The following is a 17,077-nucleotide window of genomic DNA, read 5'->3' as shown; positions in this document are numbered from 1 at the left end:
TAAGTATAAGTCATTTATAAATTTAAGATAATATAGCAGGTAATTAATTTAGCCCAAGGACAAAATAAATTATACTACATTGACATCATCTAAGAAATTATATTTTTTCAATTTCTTACAAATTGTCATAATATATTACAATATATTATGCATTCTCTTCAAGTATATAAATATTGAATATCTACCTATACGCCGCCGTTACGCTCAAACTTTTTCTAGTATTTTTAAGAATAGTTATCGTATAATGATCCATTTTATAGTATGTGAGAGTATGCCTATACATTATGTTACAATAAAGTATATATATACCAGAACGGAATTGTTTAAAGACGACGTAGTTGTTTGACGACGACGACTTAGTCAATATTATATTCTCATTACTACGTAAGTTACTCATTATAAAATACTTTAATTAATTGATATATTTATATAGAATACAACCGTTTTTAATTGTTACGAACTATCACTTGAGCACAAGCTTATCTTCGTGTTTAGTATTTAGATACCTACTAGTGAACATATGGATTTAAGATGCTTAAATTTTATTCATTGCACAATCCGCACAAATAAATTATTATATGCTAAATATTGTTGAAATATGTTCGTTTATATTAAATTATGATTGTTATTTACGTGGATTGTCTAAGTAATTCCGAATTGCATTTAGGTACTGTTGGGAATTCTTCAAGATATTAAATTATATCAACATTGCCCAGAGTCTTAATTTATATTTAATTTCTAAATTCTAAACTATTCCAATTTATTAATTCCAAACGGATAACTCTATGACGAGTCTAAACATAAATTGAAAAATGCGAGTAGTGTTATAAAGTAATAAAAAGAAAGCTTGTGATTGTAGAAATCTCTATTGGATGTTAAATAATATCATTTCTTGGCATTGTGGATGTTGCGACTATGAAATTAGTAATAAAAAGCTAAAGTATAATAATCTTAAAGTGCACCAGTGTATTATTAATACAGTGACAATTGGTATTTATTTTAAATGCACAATTGTTATAAACTTTAGTAAAATTTTTAGTAAATTTTATAGCACAAGTAATAAAAAATCAGTTGGTAGTTAAAATAATTGTTATCCTATACCATGAGTCAAATATAGTTCTGTTAATCATTGTGTGTGGTTTGTATGATAAACCTACATAAGTTATTCTTATTTATTGTATATAATAAACACACCAAAAATTATAAGTAAATAAACTTGAATAGACTTGTAAATGTTTTTTTATTTCTTTTCAGTGACCAAATTAGATGTTTACACAATCTCCATTTATCTTGTTACCATAATATACTTAATGTGTTACTATAATAAAGTTTTACTACTTAATGATAATACTAGAACTTTAATGATAAAATGCATATTTAGATCAACCATTTAATTTTTTATAATATTTACAAAATGTCTATTATAAATTAATAAGCTTCAAGTATTAGCAGGTCTTGGCTTAAGAATCAATTTTCCAGTCTCATCACATGACATGTTGAAATCATTCAAAACCGATCGAGTTCTAGCTGTTATGATGCTTGGAGCTATTACTTTTCTGTGTACACCCATCATGAATAGTAATACTGAAAAGAAAATTTTATACAATTACATACAATATATGTGCATTAACATTTCAATTTACAAGAGCTTGAGGTCATTCTACAGTTACTATTGTAATAAAACAACAATGGGCTGTATACAATAAAAATATCAATTACAACTGATATGATGATGACTAAAAAACATTAAGTATTATTATTATCTACTTACATTTATTAAATTCAACTGGTATACAAATAAAAATAATTAAATTTACAAATATCAAATAGATATTTTAATATCCTCAAGACATGTAAATAATATAAAATTGTCATAGTCTATAAATAAATTAAACTAACTATTACCTAAAAATGTAGAAGTGAATGCAAAAAATGGATGGTTCCACAGTGACTGTGTTAGTGATACTACAGGTGTGAGTGGATCGGTGAGCCAGTGCCAAGCAGCGATTGCAGTACACACAGACACCACTGCCAGGACAACTGAAACAAGGAAATGATATTTAAAAAACTATGATAAATACATTACAATGAATGAATTACATACAAATGAACTGATTTTTTCACCTGTTTTTACACAAAAATAATAGTTACAAGATTATTTTATATCACGATGTTGGCAAACAAACATAAGAGTCATCTGATGATAAACAGTTTAAAGAAATCTTAATATACACTGGTTGAAAAACCCCATACTGTATCTCTCAACAAAACCTCAACTATAGAGGAATCCTCTGAAACTGTACTCCCAAGACCACTTAGGTTCCATTAATACTAAAATCAATAACTGAATATGTGACTTATAAATATAATATAATTTAAACAATTTTCCATTAATTTATTGAATAAAAGATTTGATGTTTATCATGCAGTTTAAATGGAAAACATGCTGATGGCCCGCCTAGTGCATGGTAACCTATACCTATATACATGAACAGCACTAAGAACATTATATTATCATGTAATGTCAATGTATACATTCTGCTGTACAAAGATATCATTTTGTATCAGAGTAGTTACAGAAAATACAACATGATGTATTTTCTGTAATTACTTTGGTACACAATGATATCTCACTCAGTCGGAGGACTCAGTTGTCCAACTGAAAACTCTTTAACCAAAACAGCTTACATAGGCATTAAATATTGGCTGTATTTTACAGTAATCTACACAATATGAAACTGTAGCAGGTTATTATGTAAACAATTTAATAGTGAAATTAATTTGATTAGTAAATAAAAACAATATTTACTTCTCCATCTCATAGTTGCTGGTTGTAAACAGCCTATCACCTCCGTCAGGCGACGTTCGAAAGCCTTCAAATCTGAAAAAGTATATTGTAAATATAGTACATAATATAAAATATATTGTAAATTATAATAAAATCTCAATATTTATTCACTAACTCTTAAATGGTTTATCACTTCGTTTTAAATGTATACCGGCTATGTTCCAAAAAACCTCAATTATTTAAACAGTTACAATCTGTAATATTTTTTGCATTGGTTTAATATCTGGATCAATAGATGCCAAATTAATGATTTAATAAATGGGAGTTTCAAACTTACTCTATCCATATTTTTTACAGCTAAAAATAAGTTTTATGAATAGATAATTCAAAACTAATTTTGTATAGAAACTCACCATCACAAGCAGTTTGTTCTAAAGACATTTTCGCTTTTGTGCACTATTTACAATTCTTAATTTACAATATAATAAGTAGATTTAATACAATAAAAGCATTTTTAATAATCCCTATGTCTTATTTTATAAAACTAAATATTGTTTAACTGATTATTATTTATGGCTATTTATCAATAAAAAACTGTGTGATAAGAACTGGCTGGATTGGACATAAGGACTGAGTCTTTTTTGACATTAAACTGACTGATTGACAAGGGTTTGTTTTGTCCATTATATATGACAGTTAGAAAATGACATTAACTTAGTTAACATCAGAATTTTATAGTTTAGAAATAAGTATTAATTAGGTTTTCTGTAGTTTATGTTCTTATTTGTAACATCTTTCTCGTAATTGATTTTTAAACTAAGTGTTTGAAGTCCAAGGTACGATTTAAATTGCAAATTTGTGCAATATTTCTTCAAATAAAAGTAAGTTTTTATTCTGGGCTCAGTTTAATGTTAATTGAAACATGGTCTACAGTTTAATGTTAATTGAACGTAAAATTCTACTATAGATTTAAAATTGCAAGTTTACTTCCATATTTTTTTTGTATAGAAACCTTATACCTCTGTAGATAGAGAAATTACAACACCAAATACTCTGTTTAATAAAACTAAATTAAACCTCAAACCTATAGTTTTTATTTAGAATACTTATTACTTGGTTAATGACATATTTTCTCTACCAGTCCCTTATAAGCCTGGTGTGAAGATCAGGAATATTTGTACTATATCATAAGACATATTGTGCACTTCAAGTAGAGTAATTAAAAATAAATATTGTATGTTTTATAGTTATGGCGTCTTTGTATGAAGGGGACATTTATTGCAGATAGTCCATGTCTGTATAGTTGGCTAAGGTTCATTGTATATGGAAGATTATAGATGAAAACCAGTGAAATTGATTAAAAAAATGAAATAATAAAATGTATTGTATTTATATACATGTTATATATATTATCACATATACATATATCCTATAGTATATATCACATATCCAATATAGTGTATTCATGAGCACTGTAATCTGTGAACACAATTCTTAACATGCATATTATTCACTTACTTTGAGTATAATTTGGCGGTGAGTCTAGTGCCACATCAATAATTAAATTAGTTAATATTTTTGGTGTTAACCAGACATGAATCCAAGATCATAAATCTAAACATAGATAAATAACTATAAGGACAGTACATATTGCATAAGTATTGTAATTGTTTTATTAAAATATTTTCTGTTTTAGTTTTCAGAATGAATGCCTTGCGCCTATTTACTCGAAATGGCAGACAATTTCTACCTAATGTCAGACCTATGTCTGCTAAAGCAGGCCCCCTTGTGGACTTATCAGTTGATAATGAAGGCATAGCAACACTTACAATGCAACGGCTTCCTGTAAATAGCCTTAATCTAGAACTTATTCAGGAAATTGACAAAGGCCTAGATGAAGTAGCTAATAATAAGGCAAGAGGAGTTATCTTGACCTCGGTTAGTTTTACTTAATATTTTTTTAGGATATTGTATTGTATCTTGGGAGTCCATCCATCTTAATGCAATATGTATTAAGATGGATGGATTATTTGGAAGATGATATGTATAAAAAGAGAATAAGTTCAATGGGAATTTATAAAAAGTAGGTAGGTATATAAAATGCAATAAAAGCAGCATGAACCTATTACTTACTTACTTTTTGTTTACATTACTTTTTGTTCTTTCATGCAGTGCATTGGGATAATTTGAAATCCGAAGTTACATAAGGTATAAATTTATAATCACTGGCACCCATTATTATTAAAAAATATAACATTAAATATATAGAAATGTAGAAACTTATTAGATTATATATAGCTTTTTAAGTTTCCATTACCAAATTGCTAAAAATATAATTATGTAGTAGTACTACGACTCTGGACAATTTACATTATGTAAATATTTATATTTGTACTTTTCAGGCATCATCATCAGTATTTTCAGCTGGCCTAGATATTATGGAAATGTACAAACCTGATAGGAAAAGGGTGGAGCAGTTCTGGACATCTCTCCAAGGTTTATGGTTGAAATTGTTTGGCTCCAAATTCATTACAGCTGCAGCCATAAATGCAAGTATTAGAAACTATGCATGAAAAAATGTGTATTTTTTTAAGTGTCATAATCTGCCAACAGTACTGTGTGTCAATTTAATTTTATGATTAATTGAACCTCCCAGATCATCCCCAGATATTAAATTTAAATTTAACAGGGTATTTGTATTAGATTACTACATATTTCAATAAAACAGTTAAATACACAGTGAATTGGGGTATGTCAAGTGTTGCTTCCCCTCAATGTCAATATTTGCACTTTCTGACTACCTCATCAGATGAGATGTTAACAGTCCTGAAAATATATAATTTGTTTACATTTCAGATTATTATTATTTAATCATTCATTATTAAAGAGGTGGTCTGTTATCCGTGGGACTATTGTCACTAGTTAGTTATTTCAACAATTTTCTTAACACGTTGACGGACAGTAGGAACAAGCGAAGTTCGAAAATTGACACTATATGTTTAGAATGTTAGAAGTATAGTTTTACTCTTTCTGCTTAAATAAACTTATATATTATATATTATATTATATATATAATATATATTTATCATTTACATTATCATTATTTATTTATATTTCAAATGTAAAACCAAAAAAAAAAAAAAAGTAAACAGTATAACCTATAGTATCGTTAACCTAACCTAAAATGCTAAATTTTGTTTTTTTATTTCTGTTTAAAGTATAAAATGAATAATAAACAAATACATACCAGTATAGTTATATAAATAATAATAAATCGATCGCACTACTCTCTTCACAACCACGTGCATAATGAATCTGCAACTCGTATAACAGGTGAAATATGAACTTCAACCTAAAAAGATGTTTTCAAAACACGACACTATGCTTCTACGTATACGCCAGTAAGTGCACATTTGTGCTGCTATAGCCGTAGTATCTAAAAACGACCGTTTCGTTTTGGACGGCTATAGCAGTCATGCCACATTGTGAACTTCGCTTTGACGGCTATAGCCGCAATTGTCCGTCAACGTGTTAAAATATATCAATATTTTAAGAAAATATTAGGAATATTTTAAGAAAATTTTCGAAACTGACAGTTTTCAATACTAAACAAAGAGTGTTTAGTCTTGTTCCTTTAACCTTCTGTGGAACATCTCCATTTTATCTTATTAGCTTCTGTTTTTATATTATTCATACAAGATTATATAAATATAAATTTAAATCATATGAATAACAATTAAAATTATGTTATGGTATCAATGTTTGTATACAATGATTGTATACATAAAATGTTAGAATCCTAAAATATCTTTCATAATTTTATTATACAGGGTCATGCTCCCGCCGGTGGTTGCCTCCTAGCTATGTCATGTGAATACAGAGTTATGGTGAATGGTAAATTTACAACAGGACTGAACGAAACCGCTCTGGGAATTGTCGCACCCAGGTGGTTCATGGACACAATGTGTAATACAATATCAAAAAGGGACGCCGAGATTGCTCTCACAACTGCCAAAATGTTCACTGTTGATGAAGCAATAAAGGTGACTAAATAATTGTATAACCAATTAGCGATCTCTTATCATTTTGCCTGTATGGAGCAATATATATACGAAGATCTCAGATCTAACGGTGTAGCACACCGCCTTACTTCCGATGGTCGCGGGTTCAATTCCTCGCACGGCACAAACCTTTGTATTCATTTGTATCATTTATATCAGTTATTTAGCACGCATAACGCAAGTTTTAAGTAGCTTAACTTTGGTCTAGATGGCACTGTGTGAATTGCTCTGAGATTAATATTATTATTATTATTTAATATATACATATGTATATGATACTATACTTATTATTTTTATATATACTATAAATTTATTTTAACAAACTATGTAAAAAGAACTTCCATTCTAGGTGGGTTTAATTGATGAGACAGCTACTGACAAAGCAGACAGCATAGAGAAGTGCAAGCAATTTATAAACAGGTTCAATAGGATCCCTCCATTAGCGCGAGCTTTTACCAAACAGAAGATAAGAGGGGATGCTCTCGCATGGCTGCAAAAGAATAGGCAGGCAGACCTCGAGGAATTCCTCACATTTGTCACCAGCCCTAAAGTACAACAGTCGCTAGAAGTTTACCTGGAACTGTTGAAACAAAAGTCTGCAAAGAAATAATGATTCAAAAGTAACCATTTTCCTACATTTCCTATTTTGTAGAACAGTAGGAATTGGCCTGAAATTACTATCATTAGTGGACTTCTGTTTATGTCTCAATTTTACTTCCCTCCGCATTCTTTTCACTTGTATGTGTATAGTGTTAAATTGGTAATCTATTTTAGGCATACTATGTATCATATTTTGAAATTGTTATTTTTTATTATTGTTGAACGATATTATTATTAATATATACATACTACAATTACACAGTTATGTATATTGTATCGCTGTCCATCTCACGATCCTGTAGAGGTATAGTTTTCCCTTTATTTAATGTTCACTAGTTTTCTAAATCTATACTGAGACCGTAGTACAGCTGACTGTAGATAGAGATGCTATTAAATACTCTTTATAGGGACTTTTAACTTTATTTATAAAATGTAAGTAATGTTCAGACTTATTATGTTTAATAAAATTTTTAAGAAATATTTTTGTGTTATATTTTCAACAATAATTTGGTACCACAATATTGTACTAATACTCATAGTTCTGTACTGTTTGAAGTTGTTTGGTTATTAATAACGTGTAGGAAGAAGTAAAAATATACATATGTATATATTTAACATAAAGACGTTATCATTATCAAATAACACATGAGGCTACATATTCCTTATGCCATATCTTAGACTAGGCTAATTAATTGAAAATAACAATATATAACAAGAGACAGTATTTCTACCACCTGTAAATACAGACAGAACCAATTCTGCTATTTACATATTAATTATGTGTACTCTAAGATACGGCCTAAAAGCTTTGATATTTTTTTTGTATATGATAATGAAATTGTTCACGCGCCTGCGCTAACGATTTACGCTAGCCGATTTACTAGTGGAGGAAGAAATAGAAATAGAAATAATCTTTATTCAAATAAACTCATTACAAGCACTTTTGAATAGTCATATTTTGATTCTACCACTCATTCGGAATGCAGATTCATCACAAGAAGAATGAGCAAGAAACTTGTGTGTTGCTCTTTTTAATAGATGTTTTTTTTTATATATAAATAATTACAGTGTAACAAGTAAGAGGCATGCGACAATCAACATAGAAATCGCTACGCACTCATTATTAGTGTAATCAGATAATATTGTCAGTGCTATGTATTTAAAATTTTTCTACAAAAACATTATTATCGTTAACGAATTCTTCAATTTTATAGTAAGCTTTTTTGCAAAGGAAGTGTTTTATTTGACATTTAAATCTTTTTTCTGGCAGATTTATAACAGACTCTGGTATTTTATTGTAAAACCTTACGCAATTGCCATAAAACGAATTACTAAATTTAGCCAAACGACATTTAGGTAAAATCAGTTTGTTGTTGTTACGTAAGCTTTTATTAGTGCAATCACTAACGATGATGATGATATATGAGCAATAGGTCAGTCCACATTAGCTAACATGTAGATTTAGAAATCGTACATATGTTGCCTGGCCAATATCTCTATATATTATAATTCGATTCGATTTCATATAATGTAGAATAATATGATAAACAACAAAGTTTGTAAGTTTGAATTTTCGGGGAATAATATCTGGTAATACTTACTAATCTGATTTTGAAAATTCCTTGTATTTTTATTGGATGGCCCATTTATCGAGGAAGGCTATAGGTTTTATTCGCAATAACCAATAAAAACGGAGTTGCAATGAAAAATGTTTGCACAAACGGGGGAAATATAACGAAGTTGCGCGGATCAACTAAAATTTTAATAAACAATATACAAAAATAGAAGTTCTTCGTTGGCCCTCGTGAGTTAGTAGTAGTAGTTAGTAGTCCACAACTAGGTACCATGTCAAATTGAGATAACTCCAGGACCTCCCTAAGAACTATTAGAGTCAATTCCTGGTGAAATCGCCACAAGCGGTTATCTAACGTAACTTCATGCTCTTCCTAAAACCTTTGCTGATGCTTTTTTAATATTTATTTATTTATACACCGTCAGCGTAGAAGAGCAGCGTTACATTATCATACTATCCATATTCAGTGCATCCTACACTTCTTAACCTTAAATGGTGTTCACTTAGCTTCATAATACAACTCTCTTTACCATTGTAGAAGTTTTCGGACGAAATGTTATGATTAACCAAATTTTTCCCTGGCTCTGAGACTATAAGCGTTGACTTATTTCCGTTTCTTACGTAGGTATATAGATACGTACAACAATAAAGATTATTCAAGGCAAGATAAACAACAATTTGGAGTTTGATACTTAGTAAGTACTCATTCGTTACAGATATTGGTATTGTGTAGAGGGCAGATATACGTACATGTGACATGTGAGTTAAGATTAAATAAACAAATACGTTTTGTAAATTATTTTTATTACCTATACATATATAATAGTGTACGGACTTATACAATTGCGTAGTTTTCATATATTCTCACAGCTTCAGATTTAATATTACTTATTTGTAGGAATATATATACATATGTATATACTGTTGGCGTTTTTTATTTTTCCATTCGCCGAAGATCACTAGCAAGTATATATATATATTATCTATGATCACTAGTACCTATATGTAGGTGCGTCATACACGCGTCAGGCCGTAGTCAACAAGTCAGTGAAGTCAGTCGAGCTGGCTGTTATGCTCGTGTGTGATACGAGTATTGTGCGCAATGTACTGGAAGATTGGCGTTGTTCTATCATAATTCCTATCTGTTTTATGGATTTCTATACATCATCATTTCTTATTCCTAAAAAATATATGATTGTGCTAAAGTTCTAACTGAATATTATTATTTTATGATTTGAATAATAGCAATCTACCTTATTATCGCTTTTGATTCATAACACTACCATAACCTTACATAACTACGTAACAATGTAGAGGACAATTGACTTAACATTTTAATGTAATGTTTTTTTTTAATGTTTATTTATCTCACTCACTATACTGCAGTGACAGTAGCGTCAACGTAAAACTAATAACGATCAACACGATACATATATACCTATGTAGTAGATTCAAATTATAATCACAGATGTCACAGAGCAAGTAACCTAACTTCCAGTGTTGCTCGTTTGAAATGACGGTACGAGGAATTAAAGATTGAAAGTATGTATAAATATATGTATGTAAAGTTTTTTATACATGGTATTTACCTACATTTGCGCTTTTGCAAGACGCTAATACAACCCTAAACCCAAACAATAACATTTTACAAGATTGCCCATAGAACAATGACTGAAAGTTACAGCACGGGCAAAGCCGCGAAATTGTAGTCAAAAAAATTATTTCTGTTGTATTATTTCATCATTGTATTATAAATATAATTTAAACATGATATTGAAGAGCGCCCACGAAACATGTCTATATGTGAGGCGACAATAATTCCCATAAAGGTGTGTCCACCATTATCAGTACCAAAATCTCATTTTGTCACTAAATAAATGTAAATATATTATATGCGGCTGACATGACCAATTACTGTCTAATAATACGCATGTTAAATCTATTAAAAAACAATTACTTTAGCATTAACTATAGATTAGTTACTAAGTCTATATTATTTGCCAAACTGAAGAGGAAAAGCCACTATTAATACCTATATAATATTAACTACCACACATCCTATGTGGTAGTAACCCACTAATGCTTAAACAAAATATCTCCTTTGGAAAGTTTAGACTCTGTCCTAAGCAGATAAAAACCATCGCTCCTAAGAATATCCTTCAATTCATGTCATTGACGGGCCTAGGTAGCAAACTCTGAAAAAGGATGGGGGAGCACTGCGAGTACAGCGATCTATGTAGGTCGCAGTGCTTCAGGTCCAAGCACCTGACAATAGCCCAAACAACCCAATACAAAAAAGTCTATATTTAATGAGCACAATTAAATATGTTTTGTTAGCAGAATGTCTCTTTTTCGCCAAATATCCAGAGTAAATAGACTCCAATTATTATCGGGATGCATGAGATCAATATCCTCGAGTTCGGAGCCTTTGTTGGACCTCTCCGTGGATGGCCAGGGGATAGCTGTGCTAACATTGCAGCGGCCGCCCGTAAATAGTCTCAATTTGGAACTACTTCAACAGATAAGTCAATCATTTGATGATTTGGCTGCACAGAATTGTAAAGGAATGGTTGTCACTTCAGTGAGTTCATTTTTTTAATGTAACTAGAATATTAATAATAATAACTCAGGACACCAATACACAACACTTGTGTCATAGGTAATAGACACAACACATAGATACAGACAACTGTTAGATTTTTTTTAAATACATAAATAGATAACTTCTAGTGTAATACTACTATTACAACAAATACTAACAATCGCCGGACGGACAATAGCATCCGATAATCTTCTATCTCATTTAAAAGGGAATCTCACTTAAGTGAATAGAACAGAGAAGTATCTTCTCTGTTTTCTTAGATTAAAGTTGTATACCAATTTACCATAATTGTATACCAATTATGGTATAGATTTATTATTTTATTCATATTATTTGTTGGTTTATTCCATAAATTCTTCTGCGCTACTCCCAATTGTCTCTCTCATGTCAGTTGGACTTTACAGCTTCACCAAATGAACATGTATTGGCTTATGATGGGGAATACGGCGTAAATTACAGTTATTTGATAATGACAATGTATTTAAGTTAGAATATGTTGATTGAAAGGTGAAATACTGGTCCAAAATGTTAAATTATGTATAATATATTTTTTTTATGATTTACCTAATTTGTTGATCATAAAAATCAAGCATAAATAAAAAGAATATTATTTACACTTATTGAAGAGCTAGGGTAAATGCGCGTAACAACATCTATCGTGTAAACATAAAAAAAGATGAGGGTAGATATCCTTATAACGTGTTTTATTGTAGCGTGAGTACCTAATCCATAATAAAACAAAAACAAATTAATTTTAAAAGCATTTCCAATATTGTATACATGCCATATATACGAGTATCTACTTAATTAAAATATTCGTTTAGGGTTGCAATTGTAGACCACTACATATATTCAAATCGAATTTCACTCGAAAACCGTTATTCTATAAAACCTAAGTACCTACTTATAGATGGTTGTCTTAAGTGACTATTTGTTTCAGAGCTTACCTACCGTGTTCTCAGCTGGTTTAGATATAAAGGAACTGTATAAGCCTGACATTAAGAGGTTAAATTTGTTTTGGTCCAATTTTCATAATGTAGCATTGAAATTTTTCACCTCCGAATTTCCTACGGCTACTGCTATTAATGTAAGTGTGCATATGTGTGTATACATAAATTTGTCGGTAACGTAATTTTACGAGCATTGCGGTGAATTGACTAGGAACTAATTACGATGATTTCCAATTGGGACTTCATGGAAGTCGACCAGTTAGGGACTGACCCCGAATAATCCCGTGCAAACGGGTCGAGCATTCCATATTTATTCGTTCATAAAAAATATAAAAACTCAGTAGGAATTGCTTAATTTGTTTTGTAGGATATAGGGGGCAAACGAGCTTGAGGCACACCTGATGGTAAGTGAGCACCCGCTACACTAGGTAAATTGAAAGTGAATTGACGGCTTTTTAAGAAGGGGTTTTTAAGAAAAGGAATAGTAGAGAAGTAGTTGGTCGTTGGGATACAGCGTGCTACAGTTAAGCAACTTTAGTTTAAAACTATAATATCTGATATGGTATTATATTTCTTTTCATTTTCAGGGTCATACACCAGCAGGTGCATATGCTCTTGCTATGCTCTCGGAATATAGAGTAACCGCGAAAGGTAATTTTACCATTGGTTTCAACGACACTGCACTTGGTATAGTGCCATCTACCTGGATTATTGAACTAATGCGCCACACAATGAACTCAAGACGAGCGGAGCTGGCCGCGACAGCATCTACAATGTTCTCTCCAAGTGACGCGCTGAAGGTAAACCAAATCTATACATATAAATAAAATTGTAGTGTCTATTTGTAATATTGAAAAAACCGTTTTTTGGCAGGTGGCTGATGTAATAAGGAGTAACTTATGTTACTTTTAAATTTAGATAATAAAGTTAAATTCCACGCGGACGAAGTCGCGGGAACAGCTAGTAGTTAATATAATTAAATCCCATCAAAATATCACGTAATACGTGGATGGTTTTAAACAATCGTTTATAATCAACTATACTACATGCGCTGTAGCATGGCGCTGGTGACAGTTTCTTCATTTAACAATTGTTAAATTTAAGTTACTGCTGTTATTAATGATTTAATATATTACTTTTAAGAGAAAAACGGAACTGTGACCCGCACCATGCTGCAGCGCACATGGTATAGTGACCTGTCCCGGCTGCGCACTGATGCATTACAAATCTTTGAATTTCTTTGTTTGTTCTATACTACAACACGCATGTATTATAGGCACATAAACATAAACTTTTCTCTTAAATCACTTCTTCTATTGCGGAAAACTATATTAAAATCCCTTACATAATGTAAAAGATATACGCGAAAAGATGCGGGAACACTTTGTTTTATACTATGTAGAGAAATTCCATTTATACTATTTTTTTTTATTTGCGAAATAGATGACAAGGCTTTTACCAAAATCATTACACCATCGGTCTATTAGTTAGATATTAAGCTAAGATATTCTATTGATTTACTATAACAAAATTGAAAAATATAAAACTAATGACTATGGTTTACGCGTTTGCTCTAAATTCTCAACTGTATACAAATTGCAAGAGACCTTTTTAAAACTATTTGTTATAAATCATTGATAACACATTTTATTATAAACAAGATATTTACCATGATAATATTAAGAACTCTTGTAATCGCCACGCTGTTAGAAACGTCCTGGTTACAGAACATTTGTTAGAATCATATTACTGTATGTTGTAATAATAAAGTTAATATTATTTGTACTACCACTTCTTTGCTTCATATATTTCAGGAGGGACTTGTTGATGATATAGCCGATGACAAAGCCGAGGCTATTGAAAAATGTAAACAATTTATAAAGAAATTTAATAATATACCAAAGTGGACACATTCTGAAACCCTGCGGAAGACAAGAAGTATACCACTCGAAACGCTTAAAAAGTTTTTAGCCGAAAACCCCAATCAAATGACGGAATCGGTCATGAAAAAAGACACTCAGGATTCATTAGGAGTCTATATTGAAATGATGAACCAAAGAAAACGACAGAAGACCACTTAACACAATTAACACAGTTGTAAATACAATTAAGTAATACATTTCATACGATAATTCTTTGTTTTTGTATTAAATTAGGTAAGTTTTGGGGTAAAGAAATACTGATAACATCTATTTAAGATTTCAAAGCAAAAAGTTGCTTATAAAATATTTGGTAATTTTTAAATACATACATATACATATATATATTATAAGTATAAATATTGTATGTAAGTAGTACCAGTGGCACTCAATGAGGAAGTAGCCATTATTATTGCTAAAAGTTGCATATAGATGGCGTGATTGGTATCGATGGAATTCTTCATAGTTTTGCAAACGTTTTAAAAAACAAAACTGTGTTTTCAAAAATGTTTAATCAATTTTTAAAAAGTTATATATACATGTTAAAATGAAATAATGCGTTTAGAAAAGTAATTTTCATATATTTACTCATTTTGTTATTTTCCAGTACTTAATTACACTTTAATCAGTGCTAATATGGGGCTCAATGTTTTCAAAATGCTTTCATAGATGGCATTGTAGTCATTTGTATCGGCCTAATTAAATGTCTTTTTTATATTTTCCAATAATAAGCATTTAATATATTATTATTGTAAATTAAACATATAAAAAATTTTTAAGTAAATTAAAAATAGCCGAACAAGCAAGTAATACTATTTCCAATAATACTTATGTATGAAGTGTTGTCATATTAAAAATAAATACATGTATTATCGATTTTTTTGAATAATCGATAACAGGATTTTATTACAGCACATTATTCGATGATGCTTTTAATGAGTCGTTGTGAACAGTAAATTTTCATTATTTTGTATTATAGCAGTGTTCCGTTTCAAAGAACGGAATATAGTAGTACATTATTAGTGTCGTTGGTTATTTACATTTGTACTGAAAAATCGATTACATAATAATTTAAAATATCGAGTACGAATCGTAGCTGTCTTCGAATACTGGCAACTGGTAAGATTAAAATAATATTTAAAAAAAGAGAGAAATCGACCCTAACTCGAATACCATAAAGTTGATTTTCCTTTGTCATTAATATCATAGCAGTTTGTTTTTAACTTGCGTATGACTCTGTGGTATGATGTTTAACGTGTATTGTTATTGTATGGTGCAAACATTTCAAAAATTATATTTTAATGTAGGTACATACACTTCTTTCATACATTTCATACATGTCAAAAATTATCTTTTAATGTAGGTACACACATTTCTTTCATACATTTCATACATGTCAAAAATTATCTTTTAATGTAGGTACATACATTTCATACATTTCAAAAATGAACTTTTTATGTAAATACATACATTTCTTTCATACATCTCATACATTTAAAAAATTATATTCTAATGTAGGTACATACATACATTTCTTTCATACATTTTATACATTTCAAAAATGAACTTTTTATGTAGGAACATACATTTCATATATGTCAAAAATTATCTTTTAATGTAGGTACATACATTACTTTCATACATTTCAAAAATTATATTTTAATGTAGGTACATACATTTCTTTCATACATTTCATACATGTCAAAAATTATCTTTTAATGTAGGTACATACATTTCTTTCATACATTTCATACATGTCAAAAATTATCTTTTAATGTAGGTACATACATTTCTTTCATACATTTCATACATTTCAAAAATGAACTTTTTATGTAGGTACATACATTTCTTTCATACATCTCATACATTTCAAAAATTATATTTTAATGTAGGTACATACATTTCATTAATGTCAAAAATTATCTTTTAATGTAGGTACATACATTTCAAAAAGTATCTTTTAATGTAGGTACATAACACCCCATGTCAGACCCCTTGTATTTGGAAGAAACTTAAAAATAATGCCAAAAATATTAGATGAACATATTTTTAATACGAATATTGTTTTATTTTTGTTCATCAACTTTATCCCTCACTAACAATACTAGTAGTAGTACATAACCTGGTTTATACCGCTAAAGATATTGAAAGATATACGAGTAATTCAGAATGTTATCAAGTTCAAAATAAGCACACATTACTTGCTTAGATAACAGAGTAATATTACTCGTAATAAAAACATTTGTAACACCTATATGTATACTACGTATGTATAGTAAGTACTTACGCTGCGGCGCCGTGAGACTCGTGTACCTCATCTACGCGCGGTAACCGCGCCGACCGACCAATAGGAGCGCGCCTCTCGTGTTTCCAGAAAGTTCGCGACTAACGGACGATATAGTAGTAAGGCAATGAGTGTCCCAGTGACATCATTATAATATTTTCTCGTTAAATTTTATTGTAATATACACAATTTCGCACTAAATAACGTGTTACCCCGTTACACATTTCTAATAATGAAAAACCTAGACCGACCCTGTTCACTTAATCTTACAAGATCTGACTTTAAAAATTACGATATCCT

The 17,077-nt window shown here is 30.1% G+C and overlaps 3 protein-coding genes across 7 annotated transcripts; 2 read left to right on the top strand and 1 right to left on the bottom strand.

Moving 5' to 3' along the window:
• Positions 1 to 1,259: 1,259 nt before the first annotated feature.
• LOC131848162 (nuclear envelope phosphatase-regulatory subunit 1) lies at positions 1,260 to 15,227 on the bottom strand. Its single transcript, XM_059197931.1, has 5 exons — positions 15,218 to 15,227; positions 3,202 to 3,255; positions 2,810 to 2,881; positions 1,906 to 2,040; positions 1,260 to 1,584 (listed from the first exon to the last, which is right to left on the bottom strand). Exons 2-5 carry the CDS (start codon positions 3,227 to 3,229, stop codon positions 1,439 to 1,441), a joined length of 381 nt encoding a protein of 126 aa, XP_059053914.1. The 5' UTR covers positions 3,230 to 3,255; positions 15,218 to 15,227; the 3' UTR covers positions 1,260 to 1,438.
• LOC131848161 (enoyl-CoA delta isomerase 1, mitochondrial-like) lies at positions 3,514 to 7,680 on the top strand. 2 transcript variants are annotated; one of them, XM_059197929.1, is made up of 5 exons: positions 3,514 to 3,669; positions 4,485 to 4,726; positions 5,191 to 5,337; positions 6,619 to 6,831; positions 7,199 to 7,680. In XM_059197929.1, exons 2-5 carry the CDS (start codon positions 4,493 to 4,495, stop codon positions 7,457 to 7,459), a joined length of 855 nt encoding a protein of 284 aa, XP_059053912.1. In that variant the 5' UTR covers positions 3,514 to 3,669; positions 4,485 to 4,492; the 3' UTR covers positions 7,460 to 7,680. The 2 variants fall into 2 exon arrangements, with proteins under 2 accessions (XP_059053912.1, XP_059053913.1); XM_059197930.1 differs by having other exon boundaries at positions 3,515 to 3,624.
• LOC131848160 (enoyl-CoA delta isomerase 1, mitochondrial-like) lies at positions 9,605 to 14,746 on the top strand. 4 transcript variants are annotated; one of them, XM_059197928.1, is made up of 5 exons: positions 9,605 to 9,717; positions 11,360 to 11,603; positions 12,565 to 12,711; positions 13,162 to 13,374; positions 14,389 to 14,746. In XM_059197928.1, the coding sequence occupies exons 2-5, from the start codon at positions 11,364 to 11,366 to the stop codon at positions 14,653 to 14,655; spliced, it is 867 nt and encodes a 288-aa protein (XP_059053911.1). In that variant the 5' UTR covers positions 9,605 to 9,717; positions 11,360 to 11,363; the 3' UTR covers positions 14,656 to 14,746. The 4 variants fall into 4 exon arrangements, with proteins under 4 accessions (XP_059053911.1, XP_059053910.1, XP_059053909.1 ...); XM_059197927.1 differs by having other exon boundaries at positions 9,606 to 9,717; positions 11,363 to 11,603; XM_059197926.1 differs by lacking the exon at positions 9,605 to 9,717 and adding an exon at positions 9,728 to 9,781 and having other exon boundaries at positions 11,363 to 11,603.
• Positions 15,228 to 17,077: the final 1,850 nt, after the last annotated feature.

Source organism: Achroia grisella, unplaced genomic scaffold (genome assembly GCF_030625045.1).
Source record: "Achroia grisella isolate CSIRO2021 unplaced genomic scaffold, CSIRO_AGI_Agris_v1 utg546, whole genome shotgun sequence".
Lineage (NCBI taxonomy): Eukaryota > Metazoa > Arthropoda > Insecta > Lepidoptera > Pyralidae > Achroia > Achroia grisella.
Note: the sequence above shows the minus strand (reverse complement) of the source record. Positions and strands in the feature narration are given on the sequence as shown.